The sequence below is a fragment of the Bos indicus genome, chromosome 20 (assembly GCF_029378745.1).
Source record: "Bos indicus isolate NIAB-ARS_2022 breed Sahiwal x Tharparkar chromosome 20, NIAB-ARS_B.indTharparkar_mat_pri_1.0, whole genome shotgun sequence".
In the NCBI taxonomy this organism is placed as follows: Eukaryota; Metazoa; Chordata; class Mammalia; order Artiodactyla; family Bovidae; genus Bos; species Bos indicus.
The window spans coordinates 39,257,113-39,269,175 of record NC_091779.1 but is presented as its reverse complement, the minus strand read 5'-3'; the positions used below and the strand labels follow the sequence as shown (position 1 = coordinate 39,269,175).

Here is a 12,063-nt window from a genome sequence, read left to right as displayed (position 1 = left end):
AAGAAAGCCAGTGAGGGGACCTGGGGGGAAGTGAGGGAGAAAGAAAAAGGGCCCACGGGACTTTCCTGACAGTCTGTGGTTACGACTCTGTGCGTCCACTGTAGTGGGTTTGATCCCTGTTGAAGGATCCCTCATGCTACACAGTAAGGCCACAAAAAAAGAAGGGCCCAGGATGCAGCCTTGTGCAGCCTCCTTGGAACCGCGGAGGACTTGGAAGTAAAGAGCTACATTGACAGTTTAGGTCTCTCTATTTGTATAGATAATTGACTAAGGAAGGAAAAAGCAAACCATGAAGACAGCCGGGTGGCTGTCAGGGCTGTCAAGGTGAGCAGGTATTGGCTCAGACCAGGTGGTGATGATGGGGGAAAAGAGGAGAGTTGATTAGGGTGTGTTTGGGGTACAGAACTGACAGGCATGGTGGTAGACTAGCTGTGGGGGAGGAGGAGGAAGCAGAAATCAAGGATGACTCGGTGGTTGCTCAGGGACCAGAGAGATGAATGTGCTGTTGACAGTGGCAGGGTGGGTCGGGAGGATCGAGCTGCGCCAGGAGGACCCCAGAAGTTTTGGTTGTGTTGCGTTCGAGGTGCCTATGAGAAATGGGCAGTGGTTTATGAAACCCAGGGCTCAGAGATGCCATCTGCTGTGTACTGACATGAACACAGGCTCCATGCAGCCTGTCTGGGTCTGAGTTCTAGCTCTGCCACACTGTGACCCGAGCAAGTTACTGATTTCTTTGTACCTCAGTTTTCTCATCTGTAAATGGGTTTAATGGTATTTAATCAGGGTTGTTAGCAGCCATAAAACCATTCTTTGAACAGTTCCTGGCACATAATAGCCAATACTTGTGAAGTAGTTTTGTTGTCATTGTTAAGATATACATTTGGGAGGCATTAGCTTCTAGATGGGGTTTCAAGCTGTGGGTGTGGATAAGATGACCCAGGGTGATGGCGTAGAGAAGAAGAGACACCGGAGAGCCCTGTGTTCCCCTCTGGGGAAGGGTGGCCAGAGCAGTGGAAGGAAGACCACAATTGGATGGGCCAGGCAGGACTCCAGGAGCTGAGGGGAGAGTGTTTGGAGAAGAGGGAGTGGATTGCAGGTAAGAGGTTGATGAGAGGAGGACAGAAATGTTTGTTGTCATTAGAAACATGAAGGTGGTTGGTGACTTGGATTCCCTGATCCAAGGAATATTGAGGACAGACGCCCAACCACAGTGGGGCCAGGAATGAACAAGAGGCAGGGAGATGGTGTGTGTGCAGGCAGTTCTTAACAGCAGGTTGGTTTTGTGAAGGGGGATAGAGAATTAGGGCAGGAAATGGGGGGACAGGTGGGATCATGATGAGAATTCCTAGAGCATGTTGTTTTGCTGGTGGGGATGACCTGTTGGTGACAGAGCTGATAGAAGGGAGAGGTGACAGTTCACTTGTGTCTTGACTGCTTCGAGGTGAGTCTCTCTGCCCATGAGACCGTAAGCTCCTGGAGCACAGCAGCTGGGGCTTATTCAGGTTTATACTTTGCTTAGTAAGTTGCATCTTACCTTGCAGAAAGAGGATGAACTGAATAGAACTGAAATTTACTATACGTATTTATTGATTTTTGTCTTATAGTCTAAATGCCCAGCTGAAAGTATTGACAGCTCTGGGAAAACAGCTTTACATTATGCAGGTAATTTTCCTTCTCTTATTTGCTGTCTTCTACCATGAGAAACAGTACATTTTCATTTTCCTTATTTAAGCCATTAACCTTACCATTGTTATTCCTGGTGCCATTTTCTGTCATCACTCCTAGACAATATTCCCCTTTTCCTCAGTTTGCAGATTGTGTAGGGTTTTACTGAGGAATACAGCTAGAATTTGTCAATCGCCTGCCAAACAACTAGTAAACACTGTCATGATTGTTATACTTTAATTTTCCCACCACTTCATGGGAAATAGATGGGGAAACAGTGGAAACAGTGTCAGACTTTATTTTTCTGGGCTCCAAAATCACTACAGATGGTGACTGCAGCCATGAAATTAAAAGACGCTTACTCCTTGGAAGGAAAGTTATGACCAACCTAGATAGCATATTCAAAAGCAGAGACATTACTTTGCCAACAAAGGTTCGTCTAGTCAAGGCTATGGTTTTTCCTGTGGTCATGTATGGATGTGAGAGTTGGACTGTGAAGAAGGCTAAGCACCGAAGAATTGATGCTTTTGAACTGTGGTGTTGGAGAAGACTCTTGAGAGTCCCGTGGACTGCAAGGAGATCCAACCAGTGCATTCTGAAGGAGATCAGCCCTGGGATTTCTTTGGAAGGAATGATGCTACAGCTGAAACTCCAGTACTTTGGCCATCTCATGCGAAGAGTTGACTCATTAGAAAAGACTCTGATGCTGGGAGGGACTGGGGACAGGAGGAGAAGGGGACGACAGAGGATGAGATGGCTGGATGGCATCACTGACTCGATGGACATGAGTCTGAGTGAACTCCGGGAATTGGTGATGGACAGGGAGGCCTGGCGTGCTGCAATTCATGGGGTTGCAAAGAGTCGGACACAACTGAGCGACTGATCTGATCTGATCTGATCTTGTTTAAGAGATTTATGAGCATTTGTAGATTTCAGGTACTGTGTGGTACAGATTATTTTTTCTTTGCTTGGGGATCAAAAGGAACTTCAATGAATTTTATATATCAAGGTTTGGTTTTACTATTGGTCACACAGTTTCAAGGGACAAAATGTTGATACAGAACTCTGGGATGATTAGATTTACAAATTTCTTTTAGTGCTAGTTGTAGAAAACCTTGGTTTGGGAAGATCCCCTGGAGAAGGAAATGGCAACCCACTCCAGTACTCTTGTCTGGAAAATTCCATGGATTGAGGAGCCTGGTAGGCTACAGTCCATGGTATCGCAGAGTCGGACACGACTGAGCGACTTCAGTTTCAGTTGTAGAAAACCTTGGGGCTTCCCAGGTGGCGCTAGTGGTAAGAAACCTGCCTGCCAATGGAGACAAGGGACGTGGGTTCAATCCCTGGGTCGGGAAGATCCCCTGGAGGAGGGCACGGCAACCCACTCAAGTATTCTTGCCTGGAGAATCCCATGGACAGAGGAGTCTGGTGGGCTACTGTCCATGGGGTCACAAGGAGTCAGAGATGACTGAAGTGACTTAGCATACATGAAGAGCTAAGCCAAATGTTTCCCTAAAGGCAGCCAAGAGCTGGTAAGCGCTGCCCGTAGGTCTGGACGACGCTGAAATTAAACAGTATTTTAAAACACCACTTATTTATCCATCCTGACACCGTTTCTCTTCAGTGCAGCTAAGTATCATCTGCATACCGGGTAGAGGTGAACTTTTCTTTCCCAGAAGCGTTTGATGCCCTTGGTTGTGAGTCTAGCTTTGTGATTTGCTGTGGTTTCTGTGTCTTCCTTCCCTTAGCCGCACAGGGCTGCCTTCAAGCTGTGCAAGTCCTTTGCGAGCACAGAAGCCCCATAAACCTCAAGGATTTGGTAAGTACCAGATGACCATTAGAAGTGGAGATGGACCCTGGTCTCTAGAGTACCACGGGCTCCTTCTGGAGCATTTGGCAAAAGTCTGCTGCTTTCTGACCTAGATTCTCTTATGCAAAACAGATTTCAGTATTAGCCCCATTGGTCCTTAAACTGTTAATAAAACATTTTGCAGCATGCACGTTCAGTATTTATTTCAAAGGATGGACACATGGCTTACTATCAACCTAAATATTAATAAGACTTATTTTCTTGTCTTACAATAAATTAAAAAAAAGTCTAAACAGTTCTATTATTTTCTTTTGGCACCCATATATCACCTTTGGTGCTCCCGGATAGTGTTTTCCAACTGTAAAGACCACTTATAGCCTATTTTAACCTTGCTGGACTATTTGAAGAATAAATTGACATGCCTCTTGCTCCTGTTTACAGCACTGAATTTCCTGCTATAGCATGGGACTTGGCATGTATAAGTTACACCTGATGGGGATATTGTGAAGTGAGCACGTAGAATCTGTAAATAAATTCACACTTGCTGAATCTCAATAGTTTATAACCAGAAAGTATTATAACTTCACAGAGATAATTTTCTAGGAATTCTGAAGTTCTACTCTCAGTAAATACTTAATCTTTAAGTATCAGTTGTATTTTTAAATATCCCCACATTAAAATAGTTGGATATACTGTAACTATTTTTTCCTTTGCCTATTTGAATACATTCTGCCTTAAAATTATTGTCAATCCCATAGGTGGGGTATGCTCAATGCAAGAACCGAATAAGAGTTTCTCTTTATGGCTTGCATAATTTGAGTCAGGTCCCTTCTTCACCCTAAGATTGTGGAAATTGTCACCTATAAATTCTGGTATTTTTTTCATTTGTTTTATACTGTGATGTTGAGATTCTTAATTCATTTTGCAGTTTGTATGAGCTGGTAATCTAATTTTTTCCTAAAGGAATTGTCAATTGTTATAGTAAACCTTTCTTTCCATCAATCTCTTTATCTTGTCATGTATCAGTAATGGACAAATAAACTTATGTTTTGATACCTAGTAAAATTATGAAAGCATATGCTTTCCGAGAAGACAGTTGATGGCATGGCAGGATGCTAGGATACTTAGAAGAAAGTGCTTAGAGAGCATGGGGCCCAGTAATGCCATGAGGAGACAACCCTTCATTTCTCTAGAACATGGAGAGCTGTTTCTCGATAAAAATGGTATACTTGCCTCAAACCTGGACATACTTCATGTTCCACTCTCTCTCTCATCACCAGACTGACAATCAAGGGATCAAGGAGCCCAACAGCCTGGCTCCTTAGGAAAACCCCACAGTCAGTGAAATTCCATAGGAAGAATTTTGTTAGTGTGTGATTTTGGCCTTCTCAGGGGGCAGACTATATTGGTGGGTCAAATATAAGGCCAGCAGGACTAGTCAGGAATAAGTACAGAAGGAATCGGGACCTTTGCAATTCTGGTATTTGACTTCTAAATTAAAATCTTAATCTGAATTTGTCTCCTAGGATGGGAATATACCACTGCTTCTTGCAGTACAAAATGGCCACAGTGAGGTCTGTCGCTTTCTTCTGGATCATGGAGCAGATGTAAATTCCAGAGACAAAAATGGAAGGTACCACAAATTAGAAAGCATGTGATTTCCCTGATATCCACATTCTGAGAAGTTTTCACAGCTGTACTTTGGATCATTTGTTTTAAAGCAGTTTTAACTTCTTTACTGTTTTCTGCCTTTTTGGATAATTAAGAATCTGTTTTGACTTAAAAAAATATTTTCTCCAGACTTCTGGGAGCATCATAGCTGACTGTGTCTATGATGACATTATTAAATGTTAAAATGGATAGGCCATTTCCTTTGACTTTTCAGGCAAAATAAAAGTAAACATATTGTTTAAAAAAAAAAGTCTTAATAATGTTATAGGTTCTTTATAAAACTTGATTTGAGAAAAAGACAAGATTTGTGCCGATCATATTTAAATTGCATCATAGTTAGAAGATTATGTCTGTTATTTGACCTAATATTTTTTATGATTTAATCTGAGGTTTTATAAAATAGCTACCTGATTTTGGTAGCATTCCACTTTGAATTTCCTGGAGCATTAAAAGTAGTACAGGTTTAACTGCACTTAATCTCCTTTTCTCTGTTTTTAAGACAAATGAAATGATTTCCTAGCAAAAGTTTCCAGATTTTGTTAGTACTGATTTTTTGTCTCCTCACTCTTTAGAACTGCTCTCATGCTGGCTTGTGAGATTGGCAGCTCAAACATCGTAGAAGCCTTAATTAAAAAGGGTGCAGACTTAAACCTTGTAGATTCTCTTGGACACAATGCCTTACATTATTCCAAACTCTCGGAAAACGCAGGAATTCAAAGCCTTCTATTATCAAAAATCTCTCAGGATGCTGGTATGTGAAAGAAAATAGCCAATGTTGTTTCAAATTTATCCCACTCCATTTTCCCCAAAGAATAAAGGAATTTGTATAATATATTATTCTTTTAAATATATTCCTGGGGAAAAATGAAGTGTTGAATATTGTGTATGTTGTGTATATGGGTGTGTTTGTGTGCGAGTGTGTGTTTATATACCCCCCTACCCACCCAAAGTGGATATGAGTCATTATGGTTCTTATGTTTTTGTTTTTTTTTTTTTTCTCTCTCTCATTTTTCTTCTATAGATTTAAAGACACCAACAAAACCAAAGCAGGTATTTATCTTTGGACGAGGAGATTCTTTTTTATCATTGCTTGTGGGAATTTGAACATGTTCTGATTAAACTACTCTGTGGGCCATTAGGAAAGTGATTAAGACTAGGCTGAAACTACTTAAGAAGTAAAATATCTTTGGAATAAATGATTCATTGTAAGGTGGTAAATATTTTCTTAATGATTTAACCTGTTCCCAAAGCATGTAACTTTAAACTTGCTACTCATATATTCATCTTTTTTCTGAAATGTACTAATATTTCCTACTGGTGTGAAAAGGTTTGATGTGATTTTTAACTCTGAGAACAACAGTATTTTAACTACTTGTAATATCACATGAATTACAGAACTCTATCCATATCTGTGTCAGATATTTGGTGAAAATATGAGATTTGCCACTTTCATTTTAATTAGATCTTTTCTAAAATGTCATTCATTTTACACAAACAGAAATTGAGAAGTTTACCCTGTTACTTTGGAGTTTTTCTTAAAAACATAGTCACTATTGTTTATTAATGAGCTATATATTTGACTATTTTATTTATAAGTCAAGGTTCTTGGAAAAATTATCATACTGAGCAAATACTTGATACTGAATTTATTTTGTACCAGTTGTGTTATTTATCCATAACCATCAGAGATGAAGTTCTCCCTTTTCCCCATATTCATAGTCATTCCTTGGTATCTGCAGGGAATAGCAAAATCTGCAGACACTCAAGTCTCTTATATAAAATAGTGTGGTACAGTTGGCTGTCTGTATCTGTAATTCTAGGATATGCAGATGGTTGAATCTGTGGGTGTGGAACTTATGGATATGGAGGGTCAACTGTACATTTTTAAGAAAAGAAATGGAAGTAATGAAAAGGTTGGGGAAATACCACTTTTTTGCATTAAAGTGGGAGCTCGATTATGAACATACTCTGGGTTCTAAATCGTGGTAAACAATTCCTTATCCTCTCCTTTCCAAGTTCTGCACACCAACTTAATCTGGTTTTGTCTTGTGTTTTTTATTTTCTTACTTTAAAGCATGGGCTGCTAGAAGAACACTTGGAGCATGCATATTACTTTATGTTGGTAGCAGGTTTCAGAACTTGATAAAGTAAGAAGTGCATGAACTGTTGAGGTTTTTCTCATTTGTTTGATGAAGCTATTTACTCAGACTTTACTAACCTAACTAACCCACCTCCATTCTTTGGACTGTGATAACTTTCAGCATGATCAAGTCTCTAAAATAAGCTCAGAGAGAAGTGGAACTCCAAAAAAACGCAAAGCTCCACCACCTCCTATCAGTCCTACCCAGGTAAAAATGAAAGAAAACCAACAATGAAAAAACATAGAACAACAAAGCCATAGTTTTGTCATTTTGTGTTTAGGTCAAAAAGAACTGTTTTAAAATTGACCATTAAATGCACATTAAAATTTTTCTTTAGCAGTTTTAAACTACAAATGGTGATATGAAGAATTTTGATTATAGTAGGGAAATAATGTTGATTCTTACTTATTTCAAAGCTGAAGAATTAGACTGTATCATTTTTAGAAGTTTCAAAATTCTCAAAATGTATGACAGGACCTTTTTCCTTAAGATAATAAGCTCAGTCAGAGCTCATATTAACAGCTTGAGTAAAGTAGGGAGAATGTGTGACTGGTGAAACATTAATTGAAAATGAATTTAGTTGGTTTATCAAACATTATTGAAATATATTTGCCTTTCATATTACATTTAAGGTTGACTAACATTAAAGCAGCTTTCATTTTTGAGCTTATAGTGATTACTGAGTAGAAGAGGAAGCTTGAATAACTATGAAATGGTAAACAAAAACAAGCCAGGGTTTGTTATTAAAAGAAGCATAGGCCATAAAATGAATAATCCTTATCAAGTATTTGAGAGGAATATCTCCTTCAATAAGCAATATTAAATATGTTAGCATATTCATTAATAATATTCTCAATATGCAATAGAAGTTTTATAAATTTGAAAAGTTAATTCTAGTGAATATAGGAGCAAAGTTCCTTAGTTAATTCTACTCTGTAAACTTTCAGAAAGTATTTGAGATAGGTGAATTGTATTGAAAATATATTACCCTTGAATTAATTGAAACTAGGCATAATTACTGTTAGATTTATTTGCATTGGTTAAATAGGCTAATTCTTTGGCACTGGAGAAGAAAAACTTTTGAAGAAGGATTCCTTATTGATGGTTTTCATTTTGGTTTTTTAGTTGAGTGATGTGTCTTCCCCAAGATCAATAACTTCAACACCACTTTCAGGAAAGGAATCAGTATTTTTTGCTGAACCACCCTTCAAGGTATTTCTTTTCTGTGTCCAACTTATTACTTAATTTTAAGATATACAATAGATTTGACTTAAGTTATATGGCACCGAGTAAAAGAGAATATACTTCTCAGTCATTTGGTTTATAGCCTTTTCATCAGAAAGCATCCTCTGATTATTTTTTCTGGTGAGTACTCCATAAAAAAAGAGTAGACTGAATATATTTATTAACTAATATTTAATTTTCTTCATTTAAAAAAAGGACAAAGATAAGAACTTACCTGATAACCAGTCATCTTTCCAAATTGAGTTGACATAATATTGATCAAAGAGAAAGAAATGGATAGTCTCTGATGTCTTACTAAGAAGTAATTATATATTTTTATATAATTATAAAAGTAATATGTATTTTAGAAATGTTAGTAAATCCATTCAACCTGATTCTGTAGATTTGTGGTTGGAACGTATTTTAAGGAATGAGAGGATATTTCAATTTAATATTTGTTTACCTAAGTATCACTAGGAAATTATACTTGGAAAACAAGTAAAATTTATAATTGTTAAAGTGTAATTTCAATGGCATAATTGCATATTTACTTCCCCCATCTAAGAATTACTAAAAATAAATTTGTGTTTAACTTAGATGCACATTGATCTGAAAAAGATTCTATCAACCTGTCATCTATCTTATGTTAACTAGATTTTATTAAAATATAAGGCAAGGAAAGGAAGTTATACCTTTATAATTACCATCCTAATATCTTCTAATATGATTATGGCTCAAACGGGGTAAATGCATTCCAAAGAACAATATGACAAATTATGTTTTTCAGAAATAGAGTGTAAAAAGACTTATTTCTTTAAAAAAAATCACAGAAAGATAAAAAGGACACCATTTGTAGTAGCTGAAATTTAAAAAGGTTAAAAAAGTGCCAGTGGGTGGTGATGATGTGGAAGAACTAGAACTCTCATACTCTGTTTGTTGGATGTGAAATGGTGCAGCTACTGCAGCCCGCCAGGCTCCTCTGTCCATAAGGATTCTCCAGGCAAGAATACTGGAGTGGATTGCCATGTCCTCCACCAGGGGATCTTCCCAACCCACAGATTGAACCCAGGTCTCCCACATTGCAGGCGATTCTTTACCATCTGAACCACCAGGAAAGCTCACAGCTACTTTGGAAAACCATTTGACAGTTTCTGTAAAAGTTCAATATATACCTAATATATCATCTAGCCATTCACTCATAGATGTTTACCCAAGAGAAATTAAAATATGTCTCAAAAAGTACACAAATGTTTACAGCATCTTTTTTCAAATATCCCCAAACTAGAAACAGTCCACATGTCTTACAACAAGTGAATGGATAAAGATAATGAGATATATCCATATATAAGAGTATTACTCAGCCATAAAAAGAGAATGAAGTGCTGGCCAAGCAGCATCATAGATGAATCTGGAAACCATCATGCTGAATGAAAGAAGCTAGGCTCAAAGAAGTTCATCCCTTGTAACACTCCATTTATAGCAACTCTAGAAAATGAAAACAGGAGAGTAGTGTGATTGCCTGGGAATGGCAGGGATTGGCTAATGAGGCATGAGGAAACTTAAGAGGTAATGGGAATATTCTGAATCATGATTATAGTGGTATCTTGGGTGTATATCTGTTAAAACTCCTCAAATTAAAAGCTTTCAATGTATATACTTTATTGTACTGTAATAGAGTTGAAAAATAAAAATAAGCACTTATTTTTTAAGTAAAAATAAAGCTTTTGTTATGATAAGCACTTGCCAAAAATGAGCCACTCTATTTTTAGCATTTGAGCCTTTACAAAAGTTCTTTTGCTGAAAAATTATCTCTCTTATCATGATCTGTGGCTTATCTAGATAAAACTTAGTAATTTCTGGCAAGTAACTGTATTTTGTTTTGGAATGAGAATTTGGCTTTGAAGTTACAAGAATTTTTCCAGTATATTAAAAGGCAGATATTCGGGGATACAGGTTTAGAGGAAATCTTTAGGGGATTGTCAGTCCACAGCCATAAGAATTCTTATTCCCTTATAAAATTACCTGCATTTTCCCTGACAGGTCTCATTGATTACCATTTCTCTTAAAAGCAATTCATATATTAACAGTTTATCCATAAAGTGATAAAGCTAAAAACACTTCTAATGTATTTTAGTATATTAGCCAGATAAGTAAAACTTCTATTTGTCTGTATTATGAAAGTAGTATTCACAATCTCAAGTTTGAGCACAAAGCACATTAATTAGCTATTATGTAATTTTATTATAATCTTCAAAGACTTTTATAATATTCGTGAGAAGCTTCATTTTGTAATATTTTGAGAATATATCCTTAGGAACCTCTAGATCAAAATTTTACCTCAGGGGTTAATTGCTACTTTTATGTACTTATATTTTAAAATATCTTCTTTCCTGGAGATAGTCTGTTTTCGTAGTAGGATCACACCAACCTGTGTAACCTCAAGGAGGAAACTTTGCTGGACTCTTTTGTAGAGTGTTACATTCAGGAATATATTTTAAGTCATTTTTGTGTTCCAGCAGGCTGAGATTAGTTCCATACGAGAGAACAGAGACAGACTAAGTGACAGCACTACAGGTAAGATGAAGGGGAGTGTGTTTTTGTTCCCATGACTGGTCTCTGTTTCATGTCCCTCTAAGAGAGCAAAGGCCAAGGAGAGGTGCCCTGTCTGGGGCGGTCAGAGAACCTTGGGTACCACCCAAACACTGCCAGTATGTCACTGTCTGATGCTGTCTACTTCAGCGGGCTTTCACCTGGATTTTAAGGAGTCCCTGAGCTTGGGTATGAACAAAGAAATCTCTGTTTTCATCTGGTCCTAATTTAGCATTGGCACTTCTTTCAATGATGACTGTAGACAGTAAGCTCCCGTAGTGTTAGCAGATCAGTGATTTTGACACCAAGAGAACCCACAGATGGTATCATATCCCCTTACTGTTATTACAGATATCTTGAAAGATCATTTATAGTATCTCTACTAGAAATTATGCCAGTTATGAGGCCTGCTTCTAGATCTTGTTATTTGGTGGGTTACAAAAGAAGCCTGCTGATTGCTATAGCTTGTACATTCTATTTTATGCATTTTAAGACACTGTTTTGAGATGAGGTCCATGGGCTGTGAGCTGTCAGCTAGTGGCCCTCATTGCAACTGAGCAGCAGGTTATTTCTTAAAGAGAGAGCCAACTGAGCACTTCCATGGCTGCCATAGTTGAACTTTTCTACTTTGGATTTTAAACAGACGTGAAAAGAGTGTCAGTGAAGTCATATATGATCATATTGTCTTCAAGGAGGTTTGATTCATTGTATTGAGTTCATCCTGTTGCTTTACCCTTTAAGAATGTAGTACAGTACCTTCAGAATTAATCTGAAATGTGGAGTAGATTATTTCAAAGGCCCCTTTTTTGCTCCAGCATTCAGTTTCTCAATCTGTTACGCATATCATATGTGTTTGGAGCACTTAACTTAAAGAATTTAGACATATAAACACATTGTTGACTGGGGAACTTTTGCAGAAATTAATGCTTGAGACGTTAATACAGCTCCAGTTAATAATGTATT

At 37.7% G+C, this 12,063-nt stretch overlaps 1 protein-coding gene across 7 annotated transcripts in view; it reads left to right on the top strand.

Moving 5' to 3' along the window:
* The window catches only part of RAI14 (retinoic acid induced 14), a 162,236-nt gene that overhangs the window by 138,531 nt on the left and 11,642 nt on the right, over positions 1-12,063 (top strand). For 5 of the 7 annotated variants that reach the window (XM_070774777.1, XM_070774779.1, XM_070774780.1 and 2 more), the window contains exons 6-13: positions 1,605-1,662; positions 3,414-3,484; positions 5,002-5,108; positions 5,719-5,897; positions 6,168-6,196; positions 7,408-7,494; positions 8,413-8,499; positions 11,028-11,085. In XM_070774777.1, coding sequence (XP_070630878.1) covers positions 1,605-1,662; positions 3,414-3,484; positions 5,002-5,108; positions 5,719-5,897; positions 6,168-6,196; positions 7,408-7,494; positions 8,413-8,499; positions 11,028-11,085 — 676 coding nt within the window. The remainder of the gene's footprint in view (positions 1-1,604; positions 1,663-3,413; positions 3,485-5,001; positions 5,109-5,718; positions 5,898-6,167; positions 6,197-7,407; positions 7,495-8,412; positions 8,500-11,027; positions 11,086-12,063) is intronic. The other 2 variants (XM_019982881.2, XM_019982883.2) reach the window with 2 other exon arrangements.